This window comes from Nycticebus coucang, chromosome 2, assembly GCF_027406575.1.
Source record: "Nycticebus coucang isolate mNycCou1 chromosome 2, mNycCou1.pri, whole genome shotgun sequence".
NCBI classification, from domain to species: Eukaryota; Metazoa; Chordata; class Mammalia; order Primates; family Lorisidae; genus Nycticebus; species Nycticebus coucang.
In genome coordinates this window covers 3,632,718-3,658,976 of record NC_069781.1, presented here as the reverse complement: position 1 = coordinate 3,658,976, position 26,259 = coordinate 3,632,718, and the positions used below count along the sequence as shown (strand labels likewise).

Here is a 26,259-nt window from a genome sequence, read left to right as displayed (position 1 = left end):
GTCCGTTGAGCAGGTGTGGCGTCACCTCCCCCTTCTCTCCGTAGAACCCCCCGGACATCACCAGCCCACTCCTCGAGCAGAAGGGCAAGCAGCATCTACAGAAACATGGGCACGGGAAATTTTCTCTTCTCTGTCCTCTCCCAGGGGAAGAACACAGAACTGGCATAGGGAGAGGAAGCTGGAACCCCTGCTCAGCATTTCAGATCATCCCCAAAGGAAAAAATGAAGAGGCCGGAGAGGAAGCTGACAGCAAAGACAGAGCCCGGTAACCTCAGAGTATACAGCCCTGGGAAGGCCGCGAGGACATGAGGAGACGTCTCCCCCAGAAGGCTCCCCCAAACTGGCTCGGCTTTCCACGACCAAACTGAGCTCGAAGCTGGGAGGCACGGCCCCCTTTCCCATGCCTCCCGCACATCTGCAGCCCCCATCATATCATGCAGGGTCCTGAGGCACCAGGCCAGCTCTTCCCAGCCCAGGCTTGCCTGTCGCCCCTATAACTGACCCAGATGGACCAGGACCCTGTGTGCCCAGAGGGTACACAGCTAGACCACCTTCCCCTCCAGGAGGAGGGTTCTGATGTCTAATAAGACAAAGCCATGGTTAGAAAACATGAGCCCCCTGTGCTCACTGGTGTATGTTTTTAAGTATCAAAAGGGTAGAAAGAGAAACCGAGGCAGAGGCTCCATGCTGCACACCATTACTGGTAGGCTTTCTTCATTCTCTCTTTCTAGGCACCCAGACACAGGTGCCATGGGGCTTTCCCACAGCAAACAAAAGCTGGAAGCAGCAGAGTGTCACCCCCAACACACATATCTGGCTTCAAGAATGGGCTGGAGGCCATGTGGGTCAGTGCACATGACTATAATGACACACACCAAAATGTAAGCTGTGCTTGGCACTGGGAGGTGGAGGGTGATTGGTATTCCTTTGTTCCAAGTGGACTTGAAGAGCCAGACTTGCACACCTGCAGGATGGGCGAATCTCACTTTGCACTTACAGCTGGCCTGAGGATGACAGGTGCACAGGCAACTCCCAGAGAAGGGGGTCTGGCGTGAACATGAACACAGGAAAGTGCCATCTTCCTCCATGCATGTGAGGGGTGCACCCCCAAGGGCTCAGAAAGGGTGGGTCTGTGGCCTCGTCCTCTAAAAGCAGGCTGGTTTCTGATTGGCCAGGCCCTGCTCAGCTAGTAGATGCCTCCCTTGGATTGGCCAGTACCTCTCTGGGGCTGGCAGCTGCCTCCCTCTGATTGGCCAATGGCCACATCCACTTTGTGTAAAATAGCCCCTGTTCCGCTGACACACTCTTTGCACCAGAAGCTCCACCTGTGCACCTGACACAGGTCAGACTTGTACTGGAGGTCCATAAATGCTGTCAAGTAAAATGCTGACACACTTGCTTTCTCCACAGGGGACTGGCCTGTTCCTCTGCACACCCAGCTCAGGACAGGGGTCCACCCGGAGAAGCACATGTCCCACCATATGAGGGCAAGCAGGTGCTTCGCACATGTCGTTTAGGTAAAGATGTTCACCCTTGCATTGGGAGATCACTGTTTTTCCCAAAGTAAGCATCAGAGCATTTCAACTGAAGTCACTCCCCCTGCATACATGTATTTTGATGCCATTTTATGGCATTTATTAAAAAAATTAAGAGGCCACCAGAATCCCCACTGCTGGGGTGCTGGCAGGAAAGAAAAGGACAGAAGAATGAATTTTCCCCTAAAAACATAGGTCTAGGAAACAGAAAATAAAGGCATTCTTTATTTCATGCACAGAGCTGTCTCAGCAAACCGGCTGGGCTCCTGCCCCCGGAGCTCTGAGAAATTAAATTTTAAGAAAAGTGGGTCAGACTGTTGTTCCATTTCTTAGGTCTGAGTCACCAAAGGATGGTGGCATTTACTGGTAATGTTGGGCTATAACTTAGGTTGAGAATGTTCCAGAATAAGGACATAGGAAGCTGATGGCTTGATGGCTCAGGTCATTTGACACAGATGACACAAAGTGACCTGCTTCACCTGCTCTGGCATCCAACTACTGGTGCACTCACTCTGTGAACTTCTCTCCAGAGGCCAAGGGCTGAGCTGACACCAAAATAGCACCTGAGATGGCACAGCTCCCTTCACCCGAGCCCCGCTCCCCACCTCACCCTTTCAGCGATCAGCCACCACCCCTGCTCATGTCAGAGAGAGGCAGATGAACAGTCCTCCAGCTGAGATGTGCACACGTCCACTCACATCTCCAGGCGCCAGCTTGTCCTTATAACAAGGGGGGAGCCTTGCTGAACTTGGCCTGGGCCAGGAGTGCACCAGGCTCAGGCTCGGAAGCTGAGACATAGCAGTGAGTGACCCAGTGAGCTCACCAGTGGACGCCTTCTGTGTGGACTATTCTCATGCTTCCCCCTTGAGGGAGGCACTGTGCATCCCCGCACAGGGCAGCGAAGGAGTCCCTCACCAGTGGGCAGAGAGCTAAGAACCCCTCACCACAGCCTTGAGCTGAACTGGAGCCCCTGAGTTATAAGGGGGTGACAGGGGCTCACTCTGTGCCCTCATGAAGTGCTACTGTCACAACATGGTCAGCCCTTCTCACAGATGGGGAGACTGAGGCAACAGGTGGTGACACGCACAGCTGGGAGGAGTTGAAGCCAAGAGAGTAACCAGGTCATTCAGTCGGGCCTCCTGTCTTCTCACCACTCCATACCCAGGTCTTCACACTGTGTCCCGGGGCAGCTGCAGTCCTGCTTGTGACCAGGGCCAAAGCAGACTCCGCCTTCGGGATCTCGGCATATCCACAAGCCAGGCCAGAAATTTTCGAACCAACATTTGGCAAAGTGCTGACACCAGATGAGTGGATTACATGGGAGAATCTAAACAGAGGGGGGAGCAGAAGCCATAATAACATTGCCCTCCTGTGAGAAGTTGTGGGACGCAGCTGGCTCGGCCCGCCCTGCGGCAGAACCACGGCCCTGTGGGTCCCCAAGGGCTGCATGGCCACGTAGCATCCCTGCCTTCCGCATCCAGCGGGGGCAGGTCCTGGTAAGGAGAGAGATGAGCTCCCCAAACGCGCTGGGCCCTGCACACGGAGCAAGTCGGGAGCACCTTGTAAACACATGTACATGTGTGTGCACACTCATACACGGGTGCCTACCCAAAAGCACACACAGACATGCCACACCCACAGACACAAAACACACTGGCAGGCTCAGACAAACACATTAGACATGCATGCACAGTCCAGCTTGTGAAGCATTTCCAGATGTGCTGACTTGTGTGACCTGTCTGAAGACCCCATGAGGTTACATGGGACAGTGTCCCCACAATGCAAAAGGGTGCAGAGAAATACAGTCTGCACAGCACCAGCCTGCGACTGTCCCTGCTGTCCAGGGTATCAGCAGCTGACTGTCAAAGAATGGCCACTCCCACATCCGACCACCTATCACCATGCACAGGTACTCAAAATTCCCACCAGAGTCCCTACATCCCCAGCCACGGCTGTCTATCTGTCAACTGTCTACAGGGCTGTGCAGACACCCTCCCTGGGCCTCGCCTTACCCCGCCCCCCCACACACACACACAGGGATGTGGGAGCGGGCAGAGAAGGGGTTAACCAAGTACCCAGGACCTGCCCTGGTCTCCCCTGTGGGGCACTTGCACTCTTCTGGCAAAGGGCTCCCAGGGCAAATGTGCTGGGGGCACCTGCCAACCACATTAACAAGGGGCTTTCCAGCCAGGGAAAGTCGCCAGGAGAACTCTGGGATGGGGTGGGAGTGTCCTGCCATGAGGGAGGGACAAAGGGTGAGATTAAAGCCAGAGGTGGACAACAGCCTGCTAAGGAGACTCCTTCCTACAACAGAAGAAGGGGAAGGCCGGTGCCAGGCCACCTCCTCCAGGACGCCGGCTCTCCCTGAGGAGCCAGCCCTCCCAGACTGCTTGTCCCAGGGGGCTGTGAGTAAAACAAACAACAGTGCCCACCGGCCAGACTGGACACCCTGCAGGGAAGGACGAGACCCCCACTGCCCTCGGTCTCCCCAGGGCAACAGCGAAGGCCTTCAGAGAACAGGCGGGGGGGGGGGTGCAGGCCATGGACAAAAGGAGGCAAGGGGACCGTGGACAATCAGGGCCCTTTGGGAGACAATGGAGTGAAGAAGGGAGAATGGGAAGGAGGGAGGCAGGAAGGGAGGGAGGGAAGGAAAAGGAAGGAAGGAGAGAGGGCGGAAAAAAAGACACTCAGACACGGGCCACATGGAGCACCTCCCTCCGGCCCTGTTTAGCCTGGGGCCCCCAGGCCAGGATGACAGCTCAGGGCACTGATGTGAAATGAGAAGATAAAACTCCACAAGGCAAAGGGTGACAAGCCAGGCAGAGGGTAGACAGACCCGCCTGGGATCCCTGCTCCAGGTGCCTGACCCTTGCAAGCCTGTGTGAGGGACCCACGTGATGATGTGGCCAGTGCTCAACACAGACCAGCAAGTGCCAGAAAATTCATTCCCACATGTAACTATCTCCAAAGGCTATTCCCAGAGCCACGTGATAGGGAGGGCAGATCCTGTGTGGCTCCAAGTCAGCCTGTGCTCAGGCTTCTGAGTGGGTGCCCTCAGGGGGTAGATGACTCATCCTGGCCTCCAGGGACCATTCTCTGTCACTGTTATTAAGTGGGGCGCAAGGCCTGTTCCCCACAACCCCTGTTCCAGCCCACAAAGTCTATAATCCAGGAAGACAGAACTGGGTGGTGCAGGCAAGAGACTGGCCAGACAGAAGGCAGGGGCCAGGCTGGCATCAGCTGCGCTCAGCTAAGGGCGTGACAGCAAGGAGAGTCCAGAAATATCTGAAGGGTGGGGGAAAGGGGCAGCTCTGGCCAGTACCCCAGAACAGCCTAGAGCAACATCACTGTAGGAGAGGCAGAGACGCTCCTGCCCACGGCCACTGCTGGGTGGTCGTGGCCTTGGGCATAAGCTGCAACTCCAAACCCTTCGGCCACTGAGATCTGGACCAGGGCTGGGGGAGTCGCTGGCTTCTGAACCCTTCCCACTGTCTGTTCTTTCAGGGGAGAGGGAGGGAGGGGGCAGAGGATGGGAAAGGATGTCTTTCCAGCCAACTTGATTGAGTCAGAGGAGATTTAACCATTTGATACCTGTCAAGTCTCAAAAAACTTGGCCGACTCTCCCCACAAATTATTGCAAAAAGTGATCATGTGACTGTAATCAACCAATGGTGTGCCAAGGAGATGACCTCAATTTCCAAATATTGGGGTCATGTTTCATTTCCCATACTCTCCTTGCCCGTTACAACGTTAAACTGCCCCAAATGCAATCTTACTTTTCATTCCTTCACACACTTGGCCTAGAAGAAGGTAGGAAAAGGAGCTGTGTTCAGAGAAAACTCAGAAAACATCTGGCAGAACCCAAGATGGAGAAGAGCGAAGGCCCAGGCCGAGGACCTCTCCCGCCCGGCCTGCATCTGGCCGCGTGCGCGCGCTGAGGATGACTTCCAAATGGGTCCCACCCTGGCCGGAGGAGAGGGGTTTGCAAACCCCACCAGGAAAGGGGCTTCTTCACATGCTTCTAAATGCCTGTTTTGAAAAGGCAAAATGTCCAGCTGCACAGCCAGCTCTACCCATGCCACCCTGGCAGTGCCACAGATGAGGGGTGGGGGGGGGAGATGGCAGGAGTGGGATGAACAGCCCAAGCCCAGATGAATGTAGGGTCTGCCAGCTACACCCAGCCCTGACTCCTCCTGAGTCCCTCCTGAGGTTCTGGGAAAAACCCCAGAGAGGCACTGAGATAGGACCAAGTCTCCGGTCAACAGTGTGGTCCCCTGAGGTCATTCTCCGTCTCTGTCCACCCTACTCTTCTGGGGACCTCTGTTGTCCCCCACCTTCAACTACCCTCTGGAGAAACACAAGGCCAGTTAGCCCAGGGTCATGGGAGAGCTGATGGAAGCCCCAGATTAGACCCCAGGTCCTGGGAACCAAGCCAGACTCCTCCCTCCTCCCAAGGAGCCCCAGAGCAGCCCCACACCCTGACTCCTCCTGCTCATCCACGCCAGCCCAGCAAGCGCTGATTGTGCCAGGAAAAAAGGGAAAGAATCTTTTAATTGGCAAGTGGAAGGTGGAAAATGATTCTTCCCACTTGTCTCCCCATCACAAGGCATTAAAAGCGGCCTTCTCTCCGGGGGACGGCTGGTCCGTCCAGCTGTCCACTGAGCCCACTGTCCCTTCCCCTTGCACCAGCAGCTCTGAGCCTTCATCGTCCCACCTGTCCATGGGGAGTAAGGCACCTTCCAGGACTTTGGGCTCTGATGTTTGAGCGACTGTGAAGACCCACCCCAGAGCTAAGCACCAGTGTTTTCTAGCCTAGAAAAACACTCTTGCACCAGGCAGTGCGCCAGTCAGAACTACCAAAACCCAGGCAGGGATCCGGTCAGTGCCTGCTGGGGGAGCCCTCCCAGCAAAGCAGGGCTCTTTCTAAGGGCTGACCCCCAGAAGGAACTGCACATCTGCCCACAGTGAAAACCAGACAGCCCTGCCTCCAAGAGCGTCTCCTGGCTTTTCTCAGACGCCCAGTCTCTGGGCAGGGAACCCAAGAAAAGCGGCCTCCCAGGAGTACAGAGGTCTGGGGTGGTGGGATGGGAAGCAGTGCTGGTCTACCACCGTGCAAGACTCCCCAGTGCCATTGAACACAGAGAGACCAGGACCGTAGGAAGCCCTGTCCCCAGGGAAAGCCGGAGCCAGCCCAAGAGACCGCGCGCCTGGTGGGGAAGTCCAGGGCTCCGGGATCCCCCACCACAGGAACCCCAAGGCAGTCAGCCGGTTTGACAGACTGTGACTCTAGGGGGCGGCCCTGCCCGGCTTTCAGCCGAGGAAGTTCCGCTGTAGGGCCCTGTGGGCCAGAGCCGGGCGCCTCTGATGTGGGACCGAGAACGGAGAACTCAAGGTTTCAGGACAAAAGTTTGCCCGGCTCGTGGACGACACCCTGGAGGCTCCAACTCGCAGCACTTCCTCGCTCACACGGCTGCCCCGCCCGACCCGCACGTTTGGGGACTGCGGCGGCAAGTCTCCCCCTCTGGGCCCCCAGCCAATGGCATTCGCGGGCTCGGCCCGTGCATTCCACAGGCCAAGGGGGAAAGTCGTGCAGGCGCGGAAGAGGCGGGCTGAGGCGCCCCGGGTTGACAGCGCCCGGCGCCCTTACCTGCGCAGCTCGGAGGCGGCGCCCACAGCAGCAGCAGCAGCGGCAGCAGCAGCAGCGGCAACGGCGGGGTCAGCGGCGGAGCGCCCAGGCGGCGCGGGCTGCGCGCTTTCCAGCGAGTGTGGACGTCCATGCCGGCGGAGCGCGGGCCGGGGCGCGCAGGGGCGCTCGGTGGCACACGGGGACGCACGGGGGCGCGGGGCTCCGCCCGGGCGGCAGACTCAGCGGGGAGCGCACCACTTCAGGAGGGCATGGGGAGCTCGGCGCCGCCCGTTCTTCTTTGTGGAGGTGGCTGTTCTGGAAGGGGCGGCTGGCGCGCTCGCCCACGGGCGGGAGGGCTCGACTCTGGCCCGCGGGGCGGCCGGGACCCCGCTCGGCTCGCTCACACTCGCCGCCTCCTCCTCCTCCTCCCGCAACTCCTTCTCGCCTCCTCCTCGCCGCCGCCGCCCCGCGACCCGCTCCCCGTGGGCGCTCCGCTGGAGTGAGGTCCTGCGCCAGCCGCGGGGACGAGGAGTGCGGACCTCGCCTTGGGCGCCGCGCACTTTTTCCCCCTCTCTCCCTCCCTCTCACCTGGCAGGCGGCCGCGGAGGCTGTCGTTCCCCCAGGCCCGGCAGCGAATCAGAGCCCGGCTCTGGGCTCGGCCAGGCCAGCCCCCGCCTCCCACTGGGCGCCGCGGGCGAGGGGGTGGGGACAGCGGGCGAGTCGCGGCGAGGAAGGGGCTGGCCCCGGGCGGGAGCGGACGTGGGGCGGGCGCGACGCCCCTGCTCTTTCTCCCAGAGCGGGCGGCGAACCGGGGCGGCCTCGGAGCGCAGCGGCCCACTCTGGCCCCCGACTCTTCACTTCCCAGGTGCCCGCAACCTGGCCAAGCTCCAAGAACCAGTACGGAGGGGCCCGCAAAGTTTGATCCCCCTGGGTTGGGGAGAAAGAGTTGCCGCTCTCCCCGCCTAACTTTGTCAGGAACGTGGAGTAACTCAGAACTCCTTTTCTGGGTGGAGACTAAACTTCCACTCCAGCCAGATCGGGGCGCCCAAGACTGTGGCGACGTGTCAGCCTGGACAGCGGACCTTCTACCTCCCTCTTGGCTGCTGATCGCAGGGGACCCTAGTGACAGACCAATGTCCCGAGAGGTCCCAAGTCTCCATGTGCTTGGACACCGAACATCTGGGTTACTAATCAGGCGAGGTTTGCTCTGCTCCCCGCCACCCCTTCGCCTCACTCCTGCCTACTGGGGGCCCCTCTGCCATGAAAAGGAAACCAAAGAAAACACCCCCTTGGGGAGATGACAGAGATGACAGCCGCTAAGCAGAGGACATTCCTGATCTCTGCCCCGAGGAGCTGGCAGACAGCCCCCTCCAGCCTTCCCTTCTTTGCGGCCTTCTGAGGGCTCCTCCCCTCCCGCAGAAGGCCTGCCAGGCTCGCTGGTGGGTGGGAGTCTCCCTCTCAGCTTCCCCAGTCCCGGGTTGGGGGCCCTCCCTGCACTGCCTGCAGAAGCCTGACCCACACTCCTTCCCCCAGGGTTGATCCGCTTGCTGTTAAAACAAGGAATGAAAGTGAATTAAGAAGGCTTTTCAAACCCTGAGCCATCCTGTTGCCTTTGAACAAACAATTCAGCCCGCAATGCCAGACAGGGCTGGGACTCCCCTCTCCAGTTACATCTCCAGACTGGGTGTGAAATTCTCCAAATGCCCTTTAATTCCCAACATTCTGGAAACAGGAGCTGAGGAAGGCAGGCAGGGGTCAGGCTTGCTGGGATGGTCTTGTGCGGGCTCTTGAGCCAGGGGGGCAAGTTGCTGGTGCCAACTTAATGATTCAGCTTTCAGCCTCCACACCTGCCACATAGACTCTTGTAGGTATTCAGTTTTGCAACCACTCACAGGGAGAGAGGCTTGAGACGCTTTCTGTAAAGCAAAGATTACTTCTGGGTTTTATATTCTTTGTTATTTGATTATGTTTTCCAACTTGTATAGGTCATATATGTGACAGGAAAAAATGTGTTTGTGTGAGTTGAGAGTACATGTGCTTACGTGAGAGTGTGGGGCTGTGTGTGTACATGGTGTACATGTGAGAGAGGTGTGGGCTGTGGGTGTACATGGTCTACATGTGAGAGAGAGGTGTGGGCTGTGTGTGTCCATGGCGTACGTGTGAGAGAGGTGTGGGCTGTGTGTGTACATGGCATACATGTGAGAGAGGTGTGGGCTGTGTGTGTACATGGTGTACGTGTGAGAGAGGTGTGGGCTGTGTGTGTCCATGGCGTACGTGTGAGAGCGGTGTGGGCTGTGTGTCCATGGCGTACGTGTGAGAGAGGTGTGGGCTGTGTGTGTCCATGGCGTCCGTGTGAGAGAGAGGTGTGGGCTGTGTGTGTCCATGGCGTCCGTGTGAGAGAGAGGTGTGGGCTGTGTGTGTCCATGGCGTCCGTGTGAGAGAGAGGTGTGGGCTGTGTGTGTCCATGGCGTCTGTGTGAGAGAGAGGTGTGGGCTGTGTGTGTCCATGGCGTCCGTGTGAGAGAGAGGTGTGGGCTGTGTGTGTCCATGGCGTACGTGTGAGAGAGAGGTGTGGGCTATGTGTGTCCATGGCGTACGTGTGAGAGAGAGGTGTGGGCTGTGTGTGTACGTGTGAGAGAGAGGTGTGGGCTGTGTGTGTACATGGTGTACATGTGAGAGAGAGGTGTGGGCATGTGTGGGTGCGGTATGTGTGTGGGCACGTGTACATGTGTGAGAGAGGTGTGGGCATGTGTGGGCCCGTGTACATGTGAGAGAGAGGTGTGGGCTGTGTGTGTACATGGTGTACATGTGAGAGAGAGGTGTGGGCATGTGTGGGTGCGGTATGTGTGTGGGCACGTGTACATGTGTGAGAGAGGTGTGGGCATGTGTGGGCCCGTGTACATGTGAGAGAGAGGTGTGGGCTGTGTGTGTACATGGTGTACATGTGAGAGAGAGGTGTGGGCATGTGTGGGTGCGGTATGTGTGTGGGCACGTGTACATGTGTGAGAGAGGTGTGGGCATGTGTGGGCCCGTGTACATGTGTGAGAGAGGTGTGTGCATATGTGGGCACGTGTTTTGGTTAAGCTATCACTTTTGTTCTCTGCACCCCTTGCTGAGTGAGCCCCAGACCCACATGGCCCCCTGGAGTACACCATACCCACCAGCAGGAAGACCAGGATCCCCCTAAAGACTAGGGGTGCTGCCACAGGTCAGCAGCCTGATTATCAGAAAAGGGTGCAGACTCTCTGATCCCAGTCTTGTGAAGGTCGTCCTTTTCCCCAAGGATGACTGAGTCTCCTTTCTGACAGTCACACGTGTGCTTCTGAGCTGGTTAGCCAGCCCTCTAGTCACCTGTAACTCAGAACGGGCTTCTGAACTTCGGCCTGGCTCACACAAGTCCCTCAAGAGCTGAAAGTCAAATGACCACCCCAAGGTCCCGCTGAGTTGACCTCCCAGCAACAATACGAAGGCACAGGCTTGAGACTCATGGACCCAGCAGCTGAGACAGGCAAGAGGTGTAGTGGCTCGGCCAGGTTGACAAATGTGCTTTCACATGGGTGGGGACTAGGAGTCCAATGATGGCAGTAAGACTCTCAGCCGTCCCCTCAGGCCTCCCACACCACGCCCACAGGCCTATCAGTTCTCATGCAATGGCAGGGAGTTCTGTCGTGTGTCCCGTTTACAGACAAGGAAGTTCCCACATACCAACTCACCTGCAGGAGAGTCAGGATGGGAGCCCGGGTCTCCGAGCTTGCAGCCTAGAGCACGTGCTACTTGTCCCACACACCATCTGGACCAAACACTGCCTGCAGGACCACCCTGCCCAGACTCAGGCAACAGTGACCACAGGAGACTGCCCCAAATCTCTCCTCAGCCTGTGCCCTCCCACAGCCGGTTAAGTAGAGAGTCCTTGGAAAAAGGTTTACTGTGCATGCCCCTTGCCAACACCACTGTAGGCTCCGGGGAGTCTGCAGTGAGTGAGCCTCCCGAGTCCTTTGCACACTGTCCTTACAGGCAGCAGAAGGACTGCAGCACTCCAAGCCCCTGGTGTGCCCGTGTGTCTTCCTCTCCTCCGTGACACACACCAGTTTCCTGTCCAGGCCCCCCCTGGGCACCACTTCTGCATGGCTCTGACCATGGACAGGGCTATCCCAGTCTGGTGCCCTGCACAGCCCTGGACGACCCCAGCCTGGCCTGCCAGTGGCTGTGTGTTTCCCATGGCACCTTGTAGGGAGTGGGGCAGGCCAGATGTGCCCTGCACCTCGCTCCTGAGATCTGGTTGCCCGACTTCACATCTGTTTCTTCTCACTTATTTTTTAGGCAGCATAGCCAGAATCCCCAAGAGAGCACCTGTGGCAAACGTCAACTGTTGCTCTGTCGTGGAGCTGATGATCCCTCACCCTCATGAGGGTCCCACCAGCCTCCCGGAGTCACTGCCTGGCAGGATGTGCGGGCCCCTTCCCAGGGTCAAGCCCTCGAGGGGCAGTAGTCAGGCTTTCTCTTCACCTTCTCACAGGCGGGAGTTCTAGTCCCAGGAGGAGATGGGTACCCAGGTAGCCCGTCTTCACAGAATGCCCAGATGTACGCCCCCCGCAGGGGTCTGCTTGCACCCCCCCCCAGGAGTTTGCAGTGCACTGAGGTGGGCCCCGGAGGGCCTGGCAGAGTACCCAGAGCTTCCCACACTACCCCAGGCAGGGACGCCTTAGGGCCTGCGCTCGCCCCAGCTGCCAAGGAGAATGCTCCAATCCTGTGTCCTGCGCTGGTGGCTACAACTACAGCCTTCATTCAGCTGGTGTCCTGGAACCCAGCCTTGTCCAGAGTCACCCAGAGACACTAGAATCCCAGTGGCACCAGTCATTAGCCATGCGACCTTGGGCAAGTGGGTTCTCTCTGAGCCTCAGTTTGCTATGTGTGAACTGCAGATGAGGAAACTGACCTCTGTGGACCCCTGTGGTGCTTAGATGAGAAGACAGGGGAGGGAGGCCTGGCTGGGCGCTGCAGATGGCATCCCCTTCCCTGCCCCTGACCCTCCAAGCCCCCTGCTTTCCCACCAAGGCACCACTTACCTGTATCATCTCATTCACTCAAGCAACAACCCTTTGAAATAGGAAGACAAGGAGACTCAGGAAGCCAACTGCTCCCTCTGGGCTGAACAGCAAGGGTGCAGCTGATCAGGACTGGAGCCAGACCTTCCTGACTTGGCCCTGCACTCCACAAGCAGAGTGGACCAGGGAGAACCCAAGGGCTGGTCCAGGCGGAGAGCGAGTCCTGCTGGCTGCAGAACTCACAGCACCATGCTGCTGCCCTTGGTTTGCCTTTGACCCTCAGCCTTGACCCAAGCCCACCCAAGATGCAGCTTATTAGAAGACCAGGCCACGGCTCTGTCCACAGACCCAGCAGAACTCTCCCTCCATACCGGGGTCGTGGTAAGAAGGGAGGGAGCCCCTTAAATCCCAGTGTCATCACTGACCAGTTACCAATACTTGGAAAGGCAGCCACTTTTGAGGCTTCAGACAAAGACTGCCCTTCATCATCGTGTGTTTGAAGCCTTCTTCATTCTGCATCCCTCGAGTCAGAGAGAGGGGGAGAGAGGGGCCAGGTGGGCTGGCCAACAGGCCAAGGGGGCTCCTGAGATTGCCAGGCTCTGCAGGTGGCCTGCTTGGGCTGCCATGACTAAGAGCCACACACAGTCTGGCTTAAATGACAGGAAACTTTCTCTCCCAGTCCTGGCGACTAGAAGCCCCAGACCAAGGTGTGGTGGGCTGGTCTCAGCTGAGGCCTCTCTTCTCAGTTTGCAGAAGGCCACCTTCTCCCTGTGTCTTCACGTGGCGTCCGTCCCTGTGTGTGTCTGTGTCTTAGCCTCCTTTCCTTACTGGGACACCAGGAAGACTGGAAAACAGCCTGCCCTAATGACCCCGTTTTGACTTAATTATCTCTTTACAGGCCCTGGCTGCAAACACAGTCACGCTCTAGGGTAGTGGGAGTGATAGATTTCAGAGGGTTCAAACCAGCCCATCACACGTCAGCCACCCCACGTGGGGGCCTTCAGCGGGAATCCAGTTTTGAGGGGCTCTGCTTTCTGGAACAATAGGGGCTTTTAGCTACCAAAGGCACTGTCCTGCTGCATGGGGTCAGGGGATACAGGGCAGTGACCCTGTCCAGATGGACTTCTGACCTCTACTAGACCTATTGCCACTCTGGCCATTTATCCCCTTTAGCACATGGCACTGAGCCTTGCCTTGGTGGCATCATCCACCGGGGGATGAGCATGGGGCCTGGACGAGGGCCCAGAGCGCAGGTTCAGACCCAGCCACCTCCTCCAAGGCTCCCAGCTCATTCCAGAGCCCCTCTCTCTTCTTTCTTCCCTACAGAAACTTGCCCATCCTTTTCTGGGGATGAGGTGTTCCCAACCAGCATCAGGAACACCCTCTTATCTGGTACTTTGTGACAAATGTTTCTGGAAGCAAATGTGCACAGGGGCAGGTGCAATGGGAGCAGGTGTGCATAGGGGCAGGTGCGATGGGAGCAGGTGTGCACAGGGGCAGGTGTGATGGGACAGGTGTGCACAGGGGCACACAGTTAAGCATCAGTGGCAGGAACACAGGTCTTGGAACACTGTCGGTCCTGTCTGTGTTCCCTCTGCCTGTAGAGAAGCAGCCGCAGGTCTGCTACCGACCCCACCTGAAGTCTGAGCACCAGCAAGACGTGAGAGTGAGAGGAGTGAGCTGGGAAGAGCCCCTGGCCCTGGTCCTAGTGAACTCTGGGACCCAGATTCGGTCTAAACTACTATGGGTTTAACTGGAATGGTTTCTCAGTGCAGCCCTCCCGAGGGCCTGAACATTCACCACTAGGTGAAGTGAAGGCTTCTTCCTGCCCCACCCCAGACCTCTATCCCAGAATGGGGCAAAGGCGCTCTTCCCTGGACAGAGGTCCAGCCAGGACCCCACAGTGCCAGGACCCCAGCCCCACCCACCATGCCACTCCAGCAAGACCAAGACACGTGTTTAACAGGAGGCTGGAGTTTCCTCCCCTCATGGCGGGGAAGGGCCAGGAAACAGGGCTCTCAACAACCACAGCTGAGCAGCCAGTCCCAGCAAGCACAAACTACAGAGGACCAGGGCGGTGACACAGATGGGGAAAGCAGCCTTGTGCCCCCTTGCTGTGCCGGCCGTTGGCCCTGCCCCTCCACGCTGCCCAGCTGTTTCCATGTCATGTCCACAAGGGCCTGGCTTTACTGGACCTGAATACTCCATCAGGTGCCAAGTAAACCTCACAAAATAATGAGATTTCCAGGCAAAAGAGCCCATGACAAACACACCATACTGGCTTTGGACATACAGAGTGAGTTTGCAATTAATTCAGACGACAGTGTGCCAGTACACACTTTCCACATGGTCCAAGAGACTGTTTCATAGATAAAGATCGAGTTTGCAGCCCGAAAAACGTGTCTGTCAGAAAGAGCCATATGAACTCTTTTAGGGACCCCCCTGCATGGCCGTTTCCTAGCAGTTAACGAAACGTGAACAGCCTTCTAGGGTGTCTGTGACACGCCCCACGCGGGGTCCTACATGCTGCAACACAAGCTTCCATGGCACCTGAGCAAATATACCTGGGGGTGAACAGCTGAGCCTGCTTCCCCCAGGATAAAGGCTGCAGTTCCCCAGTTCCTGAGCCTCCTCTGGAAACAGAGGCAGGTGCGCACCACTGCTCAGGTTGCTGGAAGGGATCCTGAGATGACTCGTGGCTGGTGCCAGGTACAGAGCAGATGCTCAGAAAGGGCCCATCTGACCTGAGCACTCACTGTCTGCCGGCCACGTGCCTGAGTACCTCCCAAGGACTCTAAGCACAGGGGAGCCAGTGCCTGTGGAAATGCCTGCGTGTGTAGAAGAGTTTCTCGGGAACATGAGGGGACAGGGCTCCTATCTGCAGGGTAAGCCACCAAGACCCCTCGGGATCAAAATTCCAGGCCCCTTGCCAACAGTGCCAGCTTCTGGGTGGCTCACAGCTGAGTCCTTTGCCCAAATAGCCTTTCCTAGAGCTTAGACGCACTCTCTGCTCAAGGACAGCCCACATCCAAGGACTGCTTGTGGGAAGGCTCGAGGTCTCCTGGCCTTGCCAGGATGTGGGACAACTCTGAAGTGCAGCCCCAACGCCCTGTAGGAGGGGCTCTGTAAGGCTGCCCCGGCTCCTTCCATGGGCCTTGTGCCCAGAGCCCTGCCAGGACCCCAGAGCTGCAGTGACAGGGGGCACTGTAGTCGGGGGCAAGCAGCAGGTGGGGGGAGCAAATCCCAAGGCCCAGGCCCAGCCAGGGAGGGCAGGGGCCCCCAAGGAGACCGAAGCTCAGACCAAAATGAACACAGAATGGGGAGGTAGCTCAGGTTTGGTGCCACTGCTCAGGGTGCCATCCTGAACTCCTCACCCCACCACAGAAGGCGGGCACTGCCCAGGGCCCAGAGGAAGGCACTTGGGGACCACCCCATGGGGGTTGAGATGGAAAGGTTAGCAGAGGCCGTGGGGGACCCTTGGGCAGAGGGCAGGCCGGTCTGGACTGTTGCAGAGGAGAATGGGAAGTGTGGACAGTTTAAAAGTAGATGGCTATGGTAAACGTGTGTTCTGGAAAAATCTGACCTGCAGGTGGAGAACTGCTTAGAGGGACAAGTTATGAGGACCTAAGTCAGAAGCAACTGTGGCTTCCTGGAGCACAGTGTGGGAGACGTGTGGGCTGGACGTGGGTGCCTGGTCCATGCCTCTCATCCACCGAGGCCTCTGTCTTGGACATGGTCAGCTTCAGAGAGTGTGCAGGTCAGGTGCTGTGTGGGCCCCACAGACGGGCAGAGTAGATGAATGGAGTTCTATGTGGGATGCCCACCTGGACATCCCATCTGCCACACGTGTCCCTCCTCTCATGGTACTCTGCAGGGTAACCCCTGCTCTACATTTGCCTGGCCCTTCACATTAGTTGTGCCCTGTAAGGGCATCAAAAGACCACGGCTTCCACATCACAGAAAGAAAAACTAAGGCCAGGAGAGGGGCTGACCTGTCTTGGCTAGCAAGCCGGTGTGTCTGCCAAAAGCTCCCACCTACTGAAGACCCAATCACATGTTCTTCCCTGCAAGAGCAGGACTGCCTGCTGTTTCCACATGCATCCTGATGACACTTCCAGGCTGACATTAGTCAAGCTCCCTCCAGAATAAGCCTTTTCTTGATGCCCTGGGTCCTTCCTGAACAGGGTGCCGAGGGGTTTCATGGGTTCATGGTTTTATCCCCCTTCCCATGCCATGTGGCAGGGACCAGCAGACAGGAGGCCCCAGGATATTAGGTAGCACACAGGACATCAGTCCGTGAGGACCTGATGATGCTGGGATTTGGACCTGGCCCCTTGACCTCCCCAGGTCCGGGGCTTCCCCGTAGCATACACATTCATGTGCTTCCTGGCCCCAGTACCTGAAGAATAACTGAGCACTTATTCAGGATAAAGCCTGGGGTGCCCCACATCACCCAGGCACACTCTCCATCTCTCAGGGCGGTGCGGACCTTGCGGGTAGGACAATGTCCAGGCAGGGATGCTTGTTGAACCAGCCATGCTTAGTTTTCAAAAGTTCCAGTCCTAGAGCCATGCTGGCTTCATCTTAGTCCCCGAGCTACTGCAACAAAGTGGTTTAAAGCAACAGAAATATTTCTGTCCCGGTTCTGGACACCAGAAGTCCACATTCCCTCCCCGCGGGGGGTGGGGGGGACCCTCACCACCTCTCCCAGCCCCTGAGCTCTACAAGTCCCCCTTGACATCACCCCAAACTCTGCCTCTGTCCTCACCCCTTGCTCACAGTGCGTGTCTGTTTTTTAACTTCCCAAGGCCTCCCTCCGACATGGACACTGGTGGCAGCATTTAGGGCCCACCTGGCTAATGCAGGTTGATTTCCGAATGTCAAGGTCCTTAACTTAATGGCACCTGCCCAGACAGCTTTACAGATAACTCACATTGTAGTTCCAGAGTTAGAATGTGGCCATATATGTTATTTTTGCCTCCATCCAACCCTCTACAGGTCTGGACACAGTGGGACAGGCCTCCACACCGAGTCTTCATATGATCCTCTAACAGAGGCCAAGAAGACCACAGGGCAGAAACAGGCCCAGCATGGGACCCCACCGTGCAGCTGGGTGCCAGGGGAAGAGGCCTGTCCCCAACAGGGGGCCACAAACTGGCAATTACGGGACAGGGAAGCTTGGGCGGGGGCAGCGTGTCGCCATACTTCGCTCAAGCCAGACACATGCTGTTGGAACTGTTGTTTTTTCCAGTAGCCTCTAGTTTTCTTTGTTTTCATTTTTAGTATTAAACTGATGTTTTTAATGGAAACCTCTCCCAGATTAGATTTTCTTCCATTAGAGGAAGTAAAAAGGAATATAGAATTTAGAGTGAGTCTCCCAAACTGGAGTCTAACTCAGAAGTCATATTTGTTCCCCAAAGTCGCCTGGCCTGGTCTGCCGTGGGGAGGCTGCACCTGAGCAGCAGCTCCCGGCCCCACCCTCTGTGACGCCCCTCTCCCTGTGACAGCAGCCGGCAGTGTGCAGGGGCAGGTGGGCACTCGAGCTCGGGGCCTAGAAATAGCCAAAGCCATTGATTCCCCAGATTGGGCAGGGGTCAGGATCCCATTCCAGGCCCTTCCCTCAAGGTGCATGTCCTGTCCACGGCTCCCACAACGGGACTCCAGAGCTGCTCAAGTACCCATGGAGGCTCTTGAGGTTGCGAGGGGATAGGCCTGGGGGTTGGGAGCAGGTGAGTAGGTGACCTGGAGCACATGTCTGAGAACGGGGGCAGCCCATGCAGGCCAGCACTGGCAGAGGCAGCACCCACGTGAGACAGGCAGTGGAGGAGGAGTTGCAGTGGGGGTGTGTGTGGAAACTCTTGTCTGATCACTTCTGTTTGGCTTGGGATGGGGTGCAGGATGTCAAGAAGAGGAGAAAAGGTGGTATGTGGTCCTTCAGGACACTGGACAGGAACCTACCAGGGCAGGGAGGTATGGTCACCTGGCGTGAGCAACCATGAGCTCGGGACACTCACTCAACTATCTGGCCCCTCCTGCCACCTCTGTCCACAGGGCAGCCCCAAATGCCCAGAGGGTGGGACCAACCCCAAAGTGTTGGCATGAGTTTGTCTCAGAGCAAATGTTCGTAGAGAGGCAGGGTGCACCCCCAATGCTCCGATGGAGAAGGCCACCGGCCTCGTGAGGACGGTGCTGCTGTTTAATTCATGGTCCTTAAACAACCTAGAGAAAGAACTGTTTGCTCAGAGTGCTGTGCAAACTTCTATGCAGAGAAGCTTCCTGCACAGCTCTGCCTTCTGCATGCTTGACACGGGTCACACCGTGCTCCGTGAGTAGAGTGGTAGCCCCCAAACGACAGTTCCGTGCCGAATGGAACCTATGACCTGTTACTTTATCTCGAAAAATGGCCTTTGCAGATGTAACTAAGTTCAGGGTGTCAAGCGGGATCTACCCAGATTATCAGGTGGGCCCTTACTCCAGTGACAAGTGTCCTTATAAAAGACACACAGAGAAGAGACACAGAGAGAGGAGGATCCTGTGAAGACAGAGGCAGAGGCTGGAGCCACCAGATGGGGGAAGAGGCGGGAAGGATCCTCCCCTCCCTCCCAGGAGCATCCAGAGGGAGCATGGTTTGGAATTCTGAGCTCCGGACTGGGACAGCAAGTTTCTGTTGCCCTCATCATCCCAGCTGCAGCGTGGGTCCCCCACTTGCCCATCCAAAGACCCAAAGCTACAGGAACCTGGTGGACCTCAGGTAGTCAGGGATAGTGATACAGTGTCCACCCACCCGCTGCCACCCAGACTCTCCTCTGCCCGGAAATAACTGCCACCATCCGCTCTGCTCCCAGGAGCAGCTGTCTCGGGTCCCTGGCGTGGTGCTTGAATTGTTTCATCAATATGTGGGAAATACTCCAGGCTGTCAAACTCTCACATAGCAATCCAGAACCCAGCACAGGCTTCAGTACAGTGTTGAATTGATGGGGAAAGTCCAGAGGGGGAAGGAAGTACCTCTCCAGCTTACCATCCCATAGGACAGTGATTTTCAAACTGTGTGCTAAGAGGATCTTAGGTGTACCCTTTCATGGCGTCTCAGACTCGCCAGCCTGCCTGAGCTCACTCAGCGCTGGCCTTGCAGCCCAAGTCTGGCGTGCCCATCAACTCAGCGTCCACATCTCACCTCTCAGCTCAGTAAAACCCAAACCTTGTGCCAAGGAAAACGAAACAGAATGTTGTGCAGCGTTAATGAGACCCTGGGCTTGGGCATCTCTGAGCTGCTCCCCCTGGGGAGACACTTCCATGTACCAGGGCGCCCTGCCAAAGCCCCTGCCCGATTAGGAATTTTCCAAGCTTTGAAGCCTGTGGGCCTGTGCCAGCTTGGAGCACGGAGACCCAGCCCCTTGCGGGAGAGTAAAAGCAACTCGCAGACAGTTGGTGCTGGCAGAGGTTTGGTTCTCTTTATTTTTGTCAACAAGGAGATTTGTTTTAATGGGAACCAGCAGAATCAAGGCTTCAGATTTTCCACTCCTGCAGGTCTCAGCAGCACCAGCCTGGCTCCCCACCCCTGGAAGGACAGCTGTGGACTTTGGGGACAGCAGGGACGGAGGGAAGAAGCCAGGGAAGAGGAGCCTCAGCACACAGCCAGGCCGTCCCCATCTCCCTCCTGGCCTCACCCACTCCTGCAGCTCAGCTGGCACACAGCCCCCCCACCCCGCTGTGGGCACGGATGCCATAGTCCCCCCTGCGGTTCCCTCTCTGTGAACTGACCCCAGGTGAGGATGCTGACTCTTTTCCTTCCTTGTAAGAGGGAACCGTAAAGAACAGACATGCTTCAGAAAGGTACTAGCCTCAGTTTCCTCATTTGCAACCCCTCATGGGGTTATCGTGAGGATTCAGTGAGATAACAGGTGCCCTCGTACCCTGGCCCACAGAGGGTGCTGGATTCACCCTTGCTAATGTCAATCAGGCTTGGCCTGGATCAGGGAGGGCCAGGGAGGGCCAGGCAGGGAGGTTGGTTGCATGCATGCTTCTTAGGTGGCCAGTGTGCAAACCTCAGGGGCTCAGAGCCGGTGGGAGCCCCTTCCCTACAATACTGGGGACCAGGCCACCTGGAATGTCCCTCCCTTTATCCCCGAAGACCTTGGAAGCCCTAATCCTGACCCTGACAGACTGTTCATTCTGAGCTCAGCCCACTTCCCAGGTAGGAGGGTCTGGTGGTGAGTGGGCAGGCTCCAACCAGGCTGCAGCAGACAGCCGTGTGCGCCTCTCCCCAGCTCTATTCAGTAGAATAGTGCAGGGACCTAAAGGTGGCCCCAGCCCCTTCTCTCTGACCCCTTGCCAGCACCCCTAGGGTTGGTCTGTCTTCCTGGAGGCCCCGGGCTGGCCGCTCCTCCATGAACCCTCTCAGTGCTGGGTCGGTCCTCAGGGGAGGATGGGAAGCAGAACCATCCCGTTATCCATCTAAAACCTGATTTCCTGTGAGGCGGCCATCTGCTTTCCTAAGAAGCTGACTTTCCCAGCAGCTGCGTTGAGAGATTTGGAGGCCGCCACGTGGAGCAGGAATCATTCCACACAGGCCAGGAAGAGATGTTTGGGGAAATAGTTTTCCTCGTACTCCACATGTGTCCTGGGCCCCAGACGCCCTTCCCCGGCCTGTGTCTGTCATCTGAAGCCCTCACAACTCCACGCACTTTGACAGTGAGGAGATACTTTCATTGTGAACAAAGGTTCCTTTTGCCTGATGACTAACAGTGCCTGACCCCTCCTGTTTCTGTTACCGAGAGGTCCTCCCAGGCTAAACAGAAAACACACAGCTCCTTGCACAGGCCTGGCAAGAACTAATTCTGGGTGACCAAAATGTCCCAGTCCCACATTGCACCAAATCATGGAACTTCAGAGCCATTAAACGCTAGCACTGTCATCTTTATTCCCAGCAGACGGCCCAGGAGGTGGCCCCTTAGTCACAGCCCCTCACGGGGGCATGCTGAGCAGGGCAGTGTCGCCTGCCCACAGCAGGGTCTGGGGCCACCTTGGTAAACAGTCAAACTGTTGGCCCTGGTTCAGACCAGCAACTGCACATCCTGGATATAAGATGTGCTGTTTTGTTTACTTTTTAACCAAATTTTAAAAACTAATGGTAGATTTAAAACTGGGCTGACTGAAAGCCTTTTAGGGGCAGGGGAGATTGTATTTGCTTGAAGATGGATGTTGAGTTAACGTCACAGAAAAACGCTGGGTGTTATCTGGTGAATATTTTTGTTGCTTGTTGCTTACACAATGCTTTCAGGCATGTCTTTTTTCTTTTTTTCTGTACTTTGCAAGAAGCCCCCTAGGGGAGTGAGGATGCGGGAACAGGCACCTGCCTCAGGTCATAGCACAGTTTGAGGGAACCAGAAGACAGAGCTCAGGGATTCCAAGTGCTGGTTCCACTTCGTCCCCTGAAGAGCAGGTGCTTTTCATGTTCAAAAATGACCAGGCAGTGCAGACAACAGATTCTATGCGTGAGCTTCTGGTTTTATGTTCTATCCTCACGATAATCCTGGGAGGTGGACGCTCTCAGCCACGCCACACAAAGCAGACCCAAAGCTTGGGGTAGGAGGAGGTCTATCCAGGCTGGAATTCATTCCTGGTCTTCCCAACAGCTGTGCCCTTCATCTGTCCTCATACACCTTAGCACCTTCCTTCCTAGGTAACTAACCAGCTCTGCTCTGAGCTGGGACCTCTTTTTGTTACCGGATGAAGAGGGTCCAGTCCTCTGTCACTGTCAGCCAATATGCAGAGACGGGGTTATGCCCACCAAACTTAATTTGTCAGAAGGCCAGCGATTCTGGAGAACAGTGAGAATAGCCTCTCCAAGACTGCCCTGTTCTTCCATTTCCAAAATCACAGTTTAGGACACACAGGTTCAAAGCAAAGACCACAATTCTTATTTTAAATAATAATCGCAACTCGGTGACCTATTTCAACATTTCCAATTTAAAAGTCAGTTTCCTAAATCAATTCTCCTAAACTATGCAAGATAGGCATCTTTAAGGTGGGAGCTAAATTTACAGACAGTAAGAATGGGAGACCTGGGGTCTAAAACAACCAGACCGGCTGTGTCATGTCGGCCCTGGCCTGACGGACTCCATCTCATTCTCACTGTGTGTGTTCTCATTGGTGGTGGGAACCAGGATCAGGGAAAGCATGGTGCTCATCACGAAGAGAGGTGTGGCTCATGTTGTTCAAATGCGTGGCAGGTGTGAGTGTAAGCGGCCACAGGGTGTGGGGGCATCTGAGAAAATGTCAGCTGTGGGGTCAGGAGGGCCTGTAGGGTCAGCCTGTGGCCTAATTTGAGCGGCTGACCTGCTTTTCCTCTTCGTCTTTGGGATGAGACTTACTGCTCCTTGGAGACAATGTCCCCATCAGCTGCACCACGGCACCCCCCTAAGCTGAATGAATCACAGCAGGAAAGTCTCTGTCACTCTCAGCGGTGAGTAAGCTCACTGGCTGGTGGGTGTCTGGAGGGGTGAGGCAGCTCCCTCCTCTGCGGACAGGACTTCTTTCAGCTCCTGGAGAACGAGGACACCAACGGGCCTCACACCCAGCCCACCGGCGGGGCCAGCTGGTGACTAAGGGACACAGATGCATACAGACCTTAAGGTGGGTGGACCCTGAGCCAGGCCAGGCTGGTCCAGGGTGGTGCAGGACGTGGGCAGATGGAGTCGGGCAGAGCAGTAGCTGAAGGGAAGGCCGGGGGCAGCTCGAGTGGTCTTTCTGCAGCAACATGGTGGCTGCTACGGGGCCTCTGGGATGCAGGGATCCCTTTGTGCACAGGGCCAAGAGAGGTGGCCCAGAGGGTTGGTTTAGGGAGGGTCATCTGGTTCTTTCTTATAGGATGTGAAGGGTTTTTTTCGTTGTTGTTGTTTTTGCTTTTTTGCTTCAGAAGAAAGGATCTCTCTAGAATCTGAACACCCAGACATAAAATAGAGCCTCCTTCTCGCTCCTTCACCTGCACCACCCTAGGAACTTTCAAATAGCCCAGGGGCAGACGAAGAAACTCTTGCTTGTCAATCCTGGCCTGTCGTGTGACCTCAGGACATGTGTTTTCTCCTCTGAACTTTAGCTTCCTCCTGGCTGGCTCCCGGTGAGGACACGATCAGGCAACTCACGCTGGTGGCCTCTCCAGCCCAGGCCAGCAGCATCTACCACTCCAAGTCTCAGCGGCGAGGCGTGGCCTGAGCACCACCAGCCCCGTATCTGCACCTATGTCATCCAGTGCAGTAGCTGCTAGCCCGTTGTGGTTATTTAATTAGCGATTTAAAAGTTATTAAAATCAAATTAAATGTAAGTTCAGCTCCTCATTCACACGAGCTGCACTTTGAATGTATGATGGCCACGTGTGGTCAGCGGCTGCCCCTGGCACAGGATCCACTGTACGCTGGGCAAGAACAGCTCTGGAAGGTCTGATGATACCTGCTAAAAATGCAGATCCCTGCAGCCCCCACAGAGATTCTGCAATGGAGACCAGGTCCTGGACAAACTGTGCCACTACCAAGTGGCACATGGAACTACCAGACACGGTCCACAGTAACCTGCCACACCCCCTGCTAGAGGCAGAGCTGCCCAGTACAGGGCTTCTGCTCCCTGCTTTCCATCAGTGGTTGAGCTTTGAAGGCTGTCCCCTTAAGCCACCTGTATCTCCAAGGCCCCATGTTTGCTGGGTGATATGGACTCACACCCTTGACTCCCAGTGCCTCCAAGTTACAGTCTACCACACTCTGGGCACCCAGCGTGACAGCACAGGCCCTTTCCTTGTGTGGAGCCCACGTGTGAACCCAGCCCACCCCACTGAAAAGCGTCCTCAGCCCTCCAGGACGTTTCACTGGAAATGACTTTCAAACATAGGGACCTGGCAAGGCAGCCGGGGATCAGGTTCTTGAAAATGAATCATGGAGCCCTGGCTCAGGCCAGGCCCTTGGTTTCTACATAACGGATGTTTATTTCTGTTCATTCAGAGTTTACAGAGTCTGCTCTGGACTCTCTTGAATTATGGAAAATGCATCAGTGTGACCCAGAGCGGAGCCCAAATATGGTCGGCAGGGCTGCATGGCTGGGCAGCTGTCTCTCACGGCCAGCACGGCCGCCTGAATCCAGAGAACTTTCCCCAGCTGACTCCGGCCCACGGCAGTCTCAAGCCCAAAGCCAGCCCCCCTCACACAACCACAGGTGGAGTCCCCACAATGCGGGATGGCTCTGGGTCCCCACCCAGTCATGAGACCTCAGGAGAGCTTCAGGCAGCACAGCCCAAAGTGGGGCAAGCTGGGCCCTGTCTCACAGGGCTCGTCAGCCACCCTCTGTGCACCCCGAGACGCCCATCTCAGGGGCGCATACAAAGCAATGAGGGTGCCCAGGTGGGGGGAGGAGGGAAGAAGGACTTAACAGAGGCAGGAGCACTGCGCTGAACGCACAGCTAGAAGGGTTAATGGACACAGAAGCCGAAATCTCACACAAAGTGTAGAAGCCTCCCCACCGCCAACTGGAGACCTGCCTGGGTCCTGGGGAAGGTGGAGAGGACCTGATTAGCAGCCACTGGTGAGCAGTCGAGCTGCTAATCAGAGGGCCTCTGCTGCCATCACTCCCATGATTTTTGTCAACTCATTAAAATAAATTAAAAGCTCCAGCCAGGGCTCAGCGCCCGTAGCACAGTGGTTACTGCGCTGGCCACATACACTGAGGGTGGCGGGTTCAAACCCAGCCCTGGTCAGCTAAGCGACAAGACAACTGCAACAAAAACTTGCCAGGTGTTCTGGTGGGCACCTGTAGTCCCAGCTTATTGGGAGGCTGAGACAAGAGAATCACTTAAGCCCAAGAGTTTGAGGTTGCTGTGAGCTGTGATGCCATGGCACTTCACCCAGGGTAACATAGTAAGACTCTGTCTCCAAAAGAGAACGCCAGCCAGCTTCCCTGTGTACCCTGGCTCCTTGGGGCTAAGGCCAGGATCTGGCACTCAGGTGCCCTAAGAGGGACCTCAGAAAACACAGTCATCTCAGACAGACACAGAGCCACCTGCAGGTGCAGCTTGACACACTTTGATCAGGAGCCCCAGTGCCACCAGCAAGCCTGCACGGTCGGCCCTGCCTCCTGCTGCACCCCACCTGCCCCCCACCCACACCCCTAGTGCAATCTGTCCTGACGGTCCACACAGGCAGGAATCAGGCCTCTCAGCCTCAGGGCTGCTGATGCAGAGCTGGAGCATTCTTTGTTGTGGGCTATCTGGTGCACTGGGGAATACTGAGCTGTGTCCCTGGCCTTTGCCCAACAGGTGTGGATAGCACCGGCCCCTCTTTGCCATAAAGAGCACCCAGAGACCTTGCCTTGTGTGTCCCTTGGCTGAGAAACACTGGCATGCACATATTTGTGTGTCCTTGGCAGGACTCTCTGCCAGGCCAGTGGGTACACAAACTCGCGCCCAGCTACCCCTCAAGGGACAGTGACAATCACTCTGGCCTCTCAGCAGGTGCTCACAGAGCCACACGCTTAAAGGTTCAAGACCCTCAATTTGGAGCTTCAGAAACTTTCTCTGTGAAGGGTCTCAACAGGGCCCATCTGGGCTGGTTGGCCACAAGGTAAAGTCCCCACTGTCACTACTTAGCTCTGGGGGGAAGGCCAGAAATGGCCACAGGTAATAAGTAAGTGATGGGCGTGGTCATGTTCTAAGAAAACTTCCTTTATGGGCACTGAAGTTTGAATCTCGTGTAATTGTTGCTTGTCATGAAATACTGTTCTTCTTTTTATTCCAACCATTTGAAGATGGAAAAACCACTCTCAGCTTGTGGGCCGCAGAGGCGCGGGCGTGTAGGGGGTTGGCCTGTGGCCGCAGTATGCTGGCCCCTCTGGAGCCCACGCCCATCCTCTTGCAGAGGAGCCAGTGGGTTTGTCCAGAGGCATGAGCCACAAGTGGCATCCTTGGGGAAGCTGTCCCAGTGCACCCCCCCCCCCGCCCCGGGCAGCCTGCTTCCCTGCCACCCCTCATCCCATTCAGCCTGACCCTGACGCTGGGAGGGCTCAGGGACACACTT

The 26,259-nt window shown here is 56.5% G+C and overlaps 1 protein-coding gene across 3 annotated transcripts in view; it reads right to left on the bottom strand.

Moving 5' to 3' along the window:
* The window catches only part of COL5A1 (collagen type V alpha 1 chain), a 170,484-nt gene extending 162,721 nt beyond the window's left edge, over positions 1 to 7,763 (bottom strand). For 2 of the 3 annotated variants that reach the window (XM_053558706.1, XM_053558715.1), the window contains exon 1: positions 7,183 to 7,757. In XM_053558706.1, coding sequence (XP_053414681.1) covers positions 7,183 to 7,312 — 130 coding nt within the window. In that variant the 5' untranslated portion in view covers positions 7,313 to 7,757. Of the gene's footprint in view, positions 1 to 7,182 lie in introns of all 3 variants that reach the window. The other variant, XM_053558724.1, reaches the window with a different exon arrangement.
* Positions 7,764 to 26,259: the final 18,496 nt, after the last annotated feature.